General features: G+C 33.4%; 2 protein-coding genes and 1 long non-coding RNA gene across 4 annotated transcripts; 2 read left to right on the forward strand and 1 right to left on the reverse strand.

The window, feature by feature from the left end:
* Nucleotides 1–3431: 3431 nt before the first annotated feature.
* Nucleotides 3432–6123, reverse strand: LOC133679201 (uncharacterized). Its single transcript, XR_009836126.1, has 2 exons — nt 5680–6123; nt 3432–5477 (listed from the first exon to the last, which is right to left on the reverse strand). It is a non-coding gene; the product is annotated as an uncharacterized LOC133679201 (long non-coding RNA).
* Nucleotides 4799–10088, forward strand: LOC133679182 (triacylglycerol lipase 2-like). Of its 2 annotated transcripts, XM_062101704.1 has the most exons (9): nt 4799–5213; nt 5316–5426; nt 7850–7990; nt 8321–8431; nt 8675–8815; nt 8943–8983; nt 9076–9155; nt 9321–9416; nt 9545–10088. In XM_062101704.1, exons 1-9 carry the CDS (start codon nt 5040–5042, stop codon nt 9865–9867), a joined length of 1218 nt encoding a protein of 405 aa, XP_061957688.1. In that variant the 5' UTR covers nt 4799–5039; the 3' UTR covers nt 9868–10088. The 2 variants fall into 2 exon arrangements, with proteins under 2 accessions (XP_061957688.1, XP_061957696.1); XM_062101712.1 differs by lacking the exon at nt 8321–8431 and having other exon boundaries at nt 4803–5213.
* A 667-nt stretch (nt 10089–10755) lies between these two features.
* LOC133679192 (mavicyanin) lies at nt 10756–11588 on the forward strand. The gene is made up of 2 exons (XM_062101726.1): nt 10756–10971; nt 11057–11588. The coding sequence occupies exons 1-2, from the start codon at nt 10812–10814 to the stop codon at nt 11407–11409; spliced, it is 513 nt and encodes a 170-aa protein (XP_061957710.1). The 5' UTR covers nt 10756–10811; the 3' UTR covers nt 11410–11588.
* Nucleotides 11589–12019: the final 431 nt, after the last annotated feature.

Below are 12019 nucleotides of genomic sequence, written 5' to 3' on the forward strand. Positions count from 1 at the left end.
TGTGAAGATTAAACAATGATAAAAATAAATGTCAAGGTTAGAGGATCCACTAATAGTATTAGAAATAAGTAAAATATAAACTCTTTATAAATTATCAACATGATTATATTAATCATCTTATTTATGTAACACTATACTTATAAATTTTATCAGGTATTCATGATGTTAACTTATGTTGACAACAAATGAAATTCCTTTCATAATAACGATGTCGGCCGAAAACTATGAAGGATCAAGTATTTGATGTACCAAGTGTTATACAACACAAATCTAGATTAACTATTTCACAAGTAAGGTATTAAGAATTAATAAGATAAAAATGATAAGACATGTTAATAGCAAACTTTTTTGGATATAAACATTAAAGTTCATGTTGAGTTTATATTATACTTATCCTAACATCATTAGTGAAACCTTTTCACCTTGACATAATTAACTTAGCTAGACATTATGAAGAAGAAAAACATAAATAAACAATATAAGAGCATAAACATGATATAAGTTAACTAAGTATAGTAAAGGAAATAAAAAGCATGAACAAGAGATTAATGAAAGCAAAACTTAAGCATTACAAAAATATAAAGAGAGAGCAAGAACATGATCTTGATCTGAAAAACCAAGATTTCTAAATGAATGCCAAATGCCTCTTTTTATAAGCTAAAATTCAAAATTATTCATTTAGTAATTGATTATTGATGTAATAGCCAACTATTGATTTAGTGGACTTGATGGACAACAACACTCAAGCATTTTGGCTGGATGAAATTACATTGATACAATCCAAATTTGGCAAAGTGTTCTTCATGAAAGTTGTTGGAAATTGTCTTTTCCTTCCACTCACCACATTTCAGAGCCTTTAGAGCACTACAGCTCGAGATATGTCAAAAATATTGAGTAGTGTTGGTGGTGGACGTGATGAATAGCCCTCAAGCTCTTGTCTGGATGAAATGTCATTGCTAATATTAGAATTTGAGCAGGTCTTCTTCATGAAAGTTGTGAAAAATTATCTTTTCCTTCCACCCATCAAAGTTCACATTATTTTGCCTTCTAGAACTCCAGATATGGGTAAAATTCTGAGCAATATTTGGGCTAGATTGCAGGATAGATTCTGACTTCTCTTTTGTGGCCAAACTTTAAATTTGAAAATGGCAGATTTGGGTTTTGCACTATTCATGAACATTGTAGGCCTATTTCTTAGCTTCCTATCCATATAAATCAAACTAAAATCCAAGATCTACAACTCTAGATATGACCCAATAACTGAACAGTGTTCCAATTTGAATTGAATCGGTATCTCATTTCTAAGCCTAGCCTTTTCTTTGTCCTTTCACTTTTAATAGTTAATCACATCAATCAATCCTTTGGACTATGAGATATGTCTGTATTTAAAAGGATAATTTAGCATAAATTAAAGCTATCTTATATTATCAGACTTGTTATTATAAAACATGCTCTAGTCAAGGAGTTATTGATACTTCAAGTGCAAAATTATGATATAAAATCTTAATAAAAATACGCTTTTAAATACTAATCAATATTATTTAAATATATATTTTGGGTTAGGTTCAAGTGGGTTTCAGGTCGGGTATGACAATATTCATACCCTATCCATTATCCATCGGGTTCAAAAAATACTCACTCATTTAGGTCAGGTCGAGTCAGTATTAATCAGGATCGGATTAAATTGTCATCCCTAAATACAATACTTAAATAATTGTTTTGCTATTGTATCTATTAACCCTTTGTAATGTTTATTTATTTAATCAAGTAGCACCAATTAACCCTTTTTAATGTTTATTTAACACTTATTATAAATATAGAAAACTTTATATAGAAAACTTTCTAAGGCTAAATTTTGACTAAATCCTCGCTTTGAATATGAGGCAAACACAATGAAAACATATGAGAATACTATATATGGGCTTATGGATATGATTAAAAAACATGCATATAAAAATCCAACATTGCAAAACAAGGTTACAAGTGAGATGAAATTGTTTAGAAATGTGAAACATGATTTTGATTTAGAATCCGTGATAAATGATCACACTCTTTTGCCTTCAAGTATATTATTATCTTTTTATATTCAAATTATTTTAAAAAATAAACCAAATATTATCATTGGCATAATCCTACTTGTTAATTATATATATATGAATGATGTATGGTATCTGGAAGTTGTGCTCCAAATCTATAAAATTGACTATACGAGTTTTAAATTAAACTTGTATTTTTTTGTGTGGAGAGATGAATTAGAGTATCTTTGAGTATATCACTTAAAAAGAGAAATTGGTTAGAGCATAAAATGTTTAATGATTCTGTTTACCTTTATTATGATTTGAAATTGAAACAAAGTTAATTTCTTTTTTCTAATTTCTTAGATATTAATTTATTTAGTTAAGTAGCATCAATAATATAATTAGGGATGACAATGAATATCTGCGAGTCGAATTTGTTAATATCTATATTTTATCCATTATCTACCGAGTGAAAACTTTAGTTATTCATAAATTATCCATCTGGTTTCAAATATCCAATAGTTATCCATTATCCACTATTATTTATTAATCAATAAAAAACAAAATAGCTAATATATATATATATATATATATATATATATATATATATATATATATTTTGAAGTATGTATATGTATTTTAATGATAAATATTATTTATATGTGTGTGTTTTATATCAATATTAATATATGTATATATCATATTGCATTAAAAAAATCTAAATATTCTACAAATATATTTATATTATTTAAATATATATTTTGGGTTAGATTCGGGTGGGTTTCAGGCCGGGTATGACAATATTCATACCCTATCCATTATCCATAGGATTCAAAAAATATGCATTCATTTAGGTCGGGTCGAGTCAGTATCCATTAGGATCGGATTAAATTATCATCCCTAAATGCAATACTTAAATAATTTTTTTTTGCTATTGTATCTATTAACCCTTTGTAATGTTTATTTATTTAATCAAGTAGCACCAATTAACCCTTTTTAATGTTTATTTAACACTTATTATAAATATATTTTTGAAAATAATAGAATGTACAATACTTAAATTATGTTTTACTAGTGTATCTATAAGAGTATATTATTATTTTATTCCTATATTTCTAATAAAATAATTATTTAATCCTCATATTAAAAAAAAAAACTGATATCAAGTCTCTATATTTTTACATTTCACTGTAACATGGTCCTTTTGTTGATTTTCCATCACAATAAAATTTTAACTATCCCTTTGAAAACCAATTTTCCAATCTTCAATACTACATCTAAATTAAAAGTGCATTTAAAAATAATAGCTTAGAAATTTTAAAATGAAAATAACATTCAATTTTGGTCAATGACCTAACTTATGCTTTTCAGAAATTGAGGGACCAAATTGACAAAATCATAAAAAATTAGGAGTAAATTATAAACTACTCAATGAATTGAGTATTACCGCATCCATATCTTATTATATCTGGATCTCCTAGACATTAACCTGTAAACAATAGAGGACCATCGGAAAGTCACAATGTATTGGACAGCAGTGTGAAACACACAAATAGTCAAAGCCCAACTTTCAGAATGGAATAATATCGATAGCCTGGTGAGCCCAACTTTCCATGTGAAATGATAGCAGAGACAGCAGGGGCTCGTCTTTTGCACATGATCTGTTTCCATCTTTCCCTCAGGACCCCTTTTTCCCTTACTGGACACCGCCATCATTTCTTTTTTTTTTCTTTTTTCTTTTTTTTTTTTATTTACGTGGGGTGTCCGGGCCAGCTTGCGCGCACCACGACTATTCCCCACGGCCCACTGGACATCCTGCAAGCCCAGGGGCAGGTTAGGCACTGCGGGGGTGACAGGCGTGCACATAGAGGGTCGAACCCGGGACGAGAACGGAACAAGCCACACGATTGACCATAGCAGCTAGGCCCTCCACCGCCATCATTTCTTCTTCTACCTCGAGGTGGTGTGGTACTGTGTTGGTTGGTTTTCCGATGTACTTCTAATTTGCAGAAATGTCATGGCACATGACATTGACACTATGGAGAAGAAGCCCTGTTACTGATGTATTTTATGCATTTGGGTGCTTGAAATGGCATCAATATCAATTTCTGTATCTTGTATCCCTATCCATTTCCTGCTATATGCTCCTAACCACTGAGGATAGATCGGGGAAGTATACATTTGTGCAGTATAGATTTTAGCTTTGGAGTATATAGATCAAATTCTTGAATTTAACTGATCTCAAATGTTTTGGATCTAATATGTTGGTATATTTGTCGGATACACACTAACTTGAATTTAACTGATTGTTAAGCTTAAATTCTTTCATTTTGCTTTTAAAATTATTTCTATTTATACAAATCTATTGCAAAAAAACATGTTTACTTGTCAGCCTGTAAGAACAACAAATGGTTTTAATACATGAACAGATAACCAAACACACAACTGAAAATGACATGGAGTAGTTCACATGTATGCTATGCACTCTTCACTTTTGATCATGATCAAAGCTTATGAAATTCCCGCCTTCCACACTACATCAAAACAACTTCTAAATTTACGATTTGGCTCTTTCAGAATGCAGAAAACCCCATGAGCTCACATATCTCTACGTGGGACCCTAGAATATTTTTTGGTTATATAAGTAAAGTAAAACAAAATGCCCTCAAAACCTCTTTTGCTTTCACAGGGCGGTGGAGATATGATCTTTAGGATTAATTGTGTTTTATTGCATATAAATAGTCGATGAATCAGGATATCAAAGTTTGTTCATGATAAGAAGGAGAAAAAAAACCTTGAAGTGTCCCACAACATCTACTCCCTCGTCATGGGATATATATAACGTGAAAAAAGACCTAACTTTATGCCAAAAATCTCACCAGTCAGTTAGGCCCATGAAATGAAACCCCTTTTCCCATTTTGGAGTGCCTCCTTTTCTTCTCTTTTATATAGAGCCAAGTTTCCTTCCAACACTCTCCACTCTCACGCATCACATAGCCACCAATCAAAGGCATCTAAGTTATGGCTCTCCATGCCTTTTGTGTCCTAGTAAACATGATCATGGCTATAGCCCATCAAGCATATGGCTCCGGCCGTGGTTCTGTGGGCCTAGTCAGTGGTTTCATAGATCCACCAACAGTTGGTATATGCTCCACTTCGGTGATAATTCATGGGTACAAATGCCAGGAGATTGATGTAAGAGCTCAAACTTTAGTTTAACTATTTATATGGTCAAGCGTGTTAATATGTTATGCAAATGAAAGTGTGCTAATATGGGAATCATGTGGGTGTTTTCAGGTCAAAACTCAAGATGGATTTATACTTAACATGCAGAGAATACCAGAAGGCCGTGCTGGTGGTGGTGACACAAAGAGACAGCCAGTCTTGATACAGCATGGTGTCCTTGTAGTAAGTGCCTTTATACCAGTCAAAAATTTATTTCAGTATGAAAGTGTGTCCCTGCAGCATAGATTGGTCTTTTTTCTAGTTATGTCAAAAGGAAAGGAAGAAGAAGATGAAGATGAACAGCATAAAAAGACGAAAAAGATGAAAAGACGAAAAAATATATTATAATGGAAATGAAAAGAGTTTGAATGTGAACATCACTAAAGCTAGCTTAGCTAACTTTAAAAAGCTGACAAAAAGAGTTCATCAGTAGTACCAGTCAGTGCCACAGTGTGCGGTAGCTAGCTAGATGCTAGTAGATTAAGTTGTTTTCGATCATTCCAAATGAGTGTCATGCGCTCATTTTGTCTGCGATATACTTCCGAAAGTGGTGATGTCTGAGCTATCTCATGGTTCACGAGCATCGTCAAGTTGAAATAAAGCTAAATTATAAAAAGCCAACAAGGAAGGAATCATCTGCAAAGAATAAGCTTTGTTTACGCACCATAAATCACTGGGTAACTTTTTCCTCCTTTTCTTTTTCCTGTTAAATGGTGGAAAGTGGCACTCCTCATGTTCTTTCGATTTTTACCCTCACTCGAAATTTCAAATATGAGATGGTAGCTTGAACTTTCAAGTTAAAATGATAATATTTTAACTTTTTTTTTTAAAAAAGTTTGATTAAGCACCTCACCTTTGTGCTGGGTTGATTTTTGGAATGGATTTAATAATTATGTTTCAAAGGGCACATGCATTTATAACCCATCACCTACCTATCTATCACCTTGTATCCATTTCAAAAAAATATTCTCATGAGAGCATGGTCAATAATTAAGCATGATTTCCGCTAAATCAGATATTAAGTCAAATTACTAATCATTTAGTTGCTGTTGTTGAGATGGCATATCCTCTAGAAATCACTACCAATAGGCTTAGCCTTTTTCTTTTCTTTTTTCTTGTGATGTTCCCTCTCTTTCAAGTCATGTGCAGAATATAAGTAGCTAGCTGAGAGTAGGGTCCTCTTCCCAGACAAAATTTCATGTTCGAGTAATGTGCAAAATATAAGTCAAAAAGTGGCCATAAGTTCTTGAATGGTTATGTAAAAGATGACATGTGCACGCTCGCAAGCATTAATTATAACTCCCATCTTCTCTTCGTTCTGTGTATGTCGTGAAAGATCAACAGACGTGTCAAATAGAGTGGGGGGGGGGGGGGGGGGGGGGCGCGAACTGGAACACGAAAACGTTTCACAAGATATGCAAATTATGTGTCTGTTTTTATTACAAGTTTTTATTTATTTATTTATTGGAAATTCTATTGGATATTCCAGTGCATAACATAGAAATGAATATTCATTAATCAACTTTTGTATTATTCATATCTAAATTCAAAATAACTAATTAATCCCGGTTCAAACCTGACTTGCGTATAAATATTTTCTACCTAAACTCAAACTGATAGAATTTTAGGTTTTTATTGAGCATTATAGCTCAAATCTAACCCAAACTTGAAACATGAACTCAAATAATATAAGTTACAACTATTTAATATATAATTAGTTTTTTATATGTGTAATTTTTTAAAATTTTAAAGTTATTTATTTATTTTGGATCGGGTTAAGTAAATTAATGTTTATATTTAATTTGAAACTTGATTTTTTATCTTCGAGTTTTACGTTAATATGATTGGATTAAAAAATTTGCTCCTTATTTGGGTCGAGATTGGTATCCTCAAATTGGATGAAATTATTATCTATATATATAATATATAATATATAATAGGATAGTACAATGGTATAGCCGGCCCTCTTCTATTATGTGATAATAAATAAATTGAAATTCAAATCTACTTCACTAAAAAAAAAATCCAAAGAATATATGACTAAACTAAACTATGCGCGTGTGTGTGTGTGTTTTACCTCTGGTTAATGCTCAGGTAATGAGCTTCTCTTTTTCTAGTTTATTCTATCGTTTATGGGACTGACTCGTTGATCACAAAGTGACATTTAATTTTCCTAGGAGTTCAGATTTAGTGTTGTCCTTATCGTTGGTATTCTTGCCGAAACATGATGGAAGGTCTCACGAGCCCACAAAACCATGCATCGTTTCAGGCTCAGAATTCTAGGTCTCCATCCCCCCCTCCTCCTGTGAGGGCCACCTGCAGTTCATGCATGACTCCTTTTGTCTAGATCCTACTAACGTGGGCTCGGCATTGCCCCAGAAAACACTGAGACAGGCTCCGATATGAGCTCTAATTTTGTCTGCCTGTGGGCTAGGGACTCTAACGATGCTAAACATGTCGCATGTCTTACTTCAGCTTTAATTTTTCATGTCAAACTCATAATTAGCACTTGTAAAGACAAGTCATGATACAATATTTTATGCTATAGTTCTAGTTTATGTGACATTATAATGATATTTAGTGCTTGTTTTCAATTTATGGTGCAGGATGGAATGACATGGCTTCTGAACCCACCGGAACAAAATTTGCCGTTGATTTTAGCTGATAAAGGATTTGATGTATGGATTGCTAATGCTAGAGGCACCAGATATAGCTGTCGACATACCTCCCTTCAACCATATGAACCGGTTCTCTCTCTTTCTTCTTAGCATAATCTCTACTATTTACATCACAAAAGTCATAGTACAAGTTGGTAACACTACCAAAGCCTTATGACAAACGAAAAACAGTACTATAATGGGAGTACTTGTACTTTTGTGTTGTAATTGCATGATCCATCCACTATTGTTTGGTCATCTTGTTGCAGCTTAAATAGGTATATATGGAAGGCAGCTTCCTACCTTTTGCGACCGCATCTTGATCAATATAAATGGCCTAATGTTTTGTTAACAACACTGTTAAGAGTTTTTGTTTATTATTAATAAGTTTTGTATTCTGGATCTAATCAATTATGACAGGGTTTCTGGAATTGGTCATGGGATGAATTGGTGGTCTTTGATCTTCCAGCTGTTTTTGACTATGTGTACAGCCAAACTGGGCAGAAGGCACATTATGTGGGTCATTCCCTGGTATGAATTATGTCATGCAGCACTCAATACATAGATTATCAATTATCTTTTAACACATTGTGCAATGTTCAAACCAGAGAAAGAAATTATTAGTTCCTGCAATAGCAAGTTTTTCGTATGATAATATTTGTCTGAAAAAAACCAGTACGTACACGAACAATTGTTAAATAATGTATCCCAAAACTGATTCCCGTTTCTGGTATATTTTCCCAATGATCTCAAATTAACAGTTCTTCTTGACAGGGAACCTTGATAGCTTTAGCATCCTTCTCAGAAGGTTTACTAGTTGACAAACTGAAATCAGCAGTGTTGTTGAGCCCCATTGCTTACTTGGGCCATATGAACTCTGCACTTGATGTTGCTGCTGCCAAAGCCTTCGTTGAGGTATGTAATAACTAAGGTTGCAGTAGCTATACACACACACAATTCATGGAGCACTCCTCTTTCTAATATTTAACATGAATACACATACCATATAGTCTGAACAAATTTATGTCTCTGCTACCAACAGATCACTACCCTATTCGGTATGGCCGAGTTCAATCCTAAAGGGTAAGAAAAAAGACTTAGAATTCATTATCAGGAAGCAATTTTGTCCAACTTAGAAAGATCTAAAATCCTTCATTTGGTTTTTTTCTTTACAGGGAGCCGGTGACTAACTTTCTCAGAGCTCTTTGTGATTATCCAGGAGTTGATTGCTATGATCTATTGACCTCAATTAGTGGTATAGTTTTGTGTGTTAATTATTGCCGCAGCCAAATAGATACATGTTGTTTATATTTCCTTCTGCAAAATAACTACCCTACCATAATCTCATGTTGAAAGATAGCATGCATTTCCTTTTTCAATCATATTAACTATATGCATGCTTCATTTCTGTGAATTCAAGGCAAGAACTGTTGCCTCAATGCCTCCACGGTTGATCTCTTCTTGAAGAACGAGCCTCAATCCACATCGACCAAGAACATGGTGCACCTGGCTCAAAGTAAGTTAGCCACCCCTACCTACCTGATTACTAACTGTAACTAATATGGAGTTAATTATCGTTTATTTTGTTTCAATGAAAACTGCTATAGTAATCTACGAAATTGTTTTGATGAAATGAACTTGCAGCTGTTCGTGATGGCGTTCTAGCAAAATACAACTATGGAAATCCTGATTTCAATATGATGCACTATGGAGAAGCCAAACCACCGATTTATAACCTCTCCAACATCCCCCATGACCTGCCTATCTTCATCAGCTACGGAGGGCAAGATGCACTATCCGATGTTCGCGACGTTGAGCTCTTACTTGACAGCCTTAAGTTCCATGATGTCGACAAGCTCACAATTCAATACATCAAGGATTACGCTCATGCCGATTTCATCATGGGAGTAAATGCCAAGGACATTGTGTATAATCAAGTTGTTTCATTTTTCAACCATCAACACTAATTATTTTTCAAAGAGGTCCTTATAATCTTATATTAATTACTTGGTGATAAATCTTACCATAATTCTAAAGCAGTAATTATCTGCAGGGTGTCTTGTTATAAATATATGCGCACGAGCCCATTAGGGCTATGAGCAATGTAAGCTGTCTGTTCAATGAAACTGATTAAACCAAAAACTTAATTTGATTTATATGATACATAGTTTTTAATCATCTTTCATAATTCAACTATGTCATGGCTAATCTCCAATCATAAAGGAGATAATCAATTAGCAAACTGCCTTGATTTAGCTGTTGAGTACTGGTAAACTGTCAATGTAGATCCTGAAAGTAATTCCCTAATTTGCCATGCTCTTTAATTATCACAGAAATCTATAGTCACAAATTAGCTATATACTTGTGGTAATGATTACATACAACCTACCAATTACGTCCTTCCTTGTGTAGGAGACTTTATATATTATATATAATTATTCTGTAATTACATGCATGTGAGCTTCTAGACAAGCCCCCATCACTGAATATGATGACAACAGTTATAGCTTAGTTTCAACGTAAAGCTTTTGTGACCTTTAACCAACTAGATTTTGCTTTAAGGGTAATCCAAATACTGAAACATAATACTTTGATCTTCACAAACATTAAATTTGTCCCTGTTATGTTTCACAATTACACATATGCCTATGCTAGATGTTTTGTATAGCACCAGTCGCCATGTCTCATTTGCTTGCATCTATAGGGACAATACAGTACATTGTAGCTTTGAATTCTTGTATTCATATAGTGAAAATTACAGATTAAATGTTATCGTAAAATAGGAGGGATCAGGAAGTGAAAAGCAATGGTAGGGACAGTTGGGATTTCGGTAGGTCTCTCCCACTATATATGTGCACTATGAATACATGAATGTTATTCCAGAAAGCCCAAGAGATTGAAGAGAGTAACAATGGAGCACAGAGTTTGTCTGGTGTTGGTTTTTGTTGCTTTGATTACCAAAGAAGCAATGGCAGCTCAACATGTTGTTGGGGGGAGCCAAGGTTGGGAAGAATCTACAGACTTCAGCTCATGGGCTTCAGGTCAAAAATTCAAGGTTGGAGATCAACTAGGTATGTCTCTTCTTCTTCTTCTTCTATAAACAAACTATACATGTATAATTCCATCATTACATGGTTACTATTTTTTTTTGGATAGTTTTCAAGTACACATCAGGGCTGCACAGCGTGGTTGAACTTGGTGGCGAGAGTGCCTACAAGAGTTGTGGCCTTGGTACTGCGTTAAACTCGATGAATACTGGCAATGATGTTGTGAAACTGAACAAACCTGGAACACGTTACTTCGCCTGTGGTACTTTAGGCCACTGTGGCCAAGGCATGAAAGTGAAGATTACGGTAGAATCCGGGACTGCTCCGTCTACCCCAGAATCACCGTCTTCATCTTCATCTTCATCTCCCGCAGCTTCCTCTGCATCCGCCATGCACAATTATTTTGCTGCATTTGTTCTTCTCACAGCTTTGGTGGCTCCCAGTTTGCTATATATGTTTTGAACATGTATATGTGATGTGAGAGACTCAAGTGTTCAACAGTTCCTATCTTTGTCATATGATTTTGTATGCTTATTTTTTGTGGGGTTAAATATGTATGGTGTGAAAATTGTTCCTTTTTTTTTTTTTTTGAGAGGAATGTATTTGTACTTTTAAAAATAAAGCGATTAATTTGGTATTCATCTGTGGGGTTTTCATTAAGAGTTTCGTAGGTGGAAATGCAATTTCGGCAATTATATTGGTTACTGTTACTGCTTACTCAAATTGCTAGCTTTTTTTGCTTATAGAGTTTGTTTGATTGAGAGTGTAGATGGAATTATTTTTTAAAGTATTTTTTATGTTAAAATTTATTTTTTAAATTAATATATTAATTCAAAATATAAAAAAATTAATTTTTAATAAAAAAATAAAAACACAATTTACACTACGTTTTCCAAACAATTACAAAATAAATAAAATTTGAATGATCTTATCTAATTCCTCTTGTTTGTTTGAGAAAAAAATGTTTTTTTTATCGGAACTAATTAAAAACTATCATGATACCCATGCTTTGCCAGGGTTTTTTTTATTTTAACTAAACTTTTGCAAGAATATTAAAGAAAGCTTGAAAAGA

The sequence above is a fragment of the Populus nigra genome, chromosome 1 (genome assembly GCF_951802175.1).
Source record: "Populus nigra chromosome 1, ddPopNigr1.1, whole genome shotgun sequence".
In the NCBI taxonomy this organism is placed as follows: domain Eukaryota; kingdom Viridiplantae; phylum Streptophyta; class Magnoliopsida; order Malpighiales; family Salicaceae; genus Populus; species Populus nigra.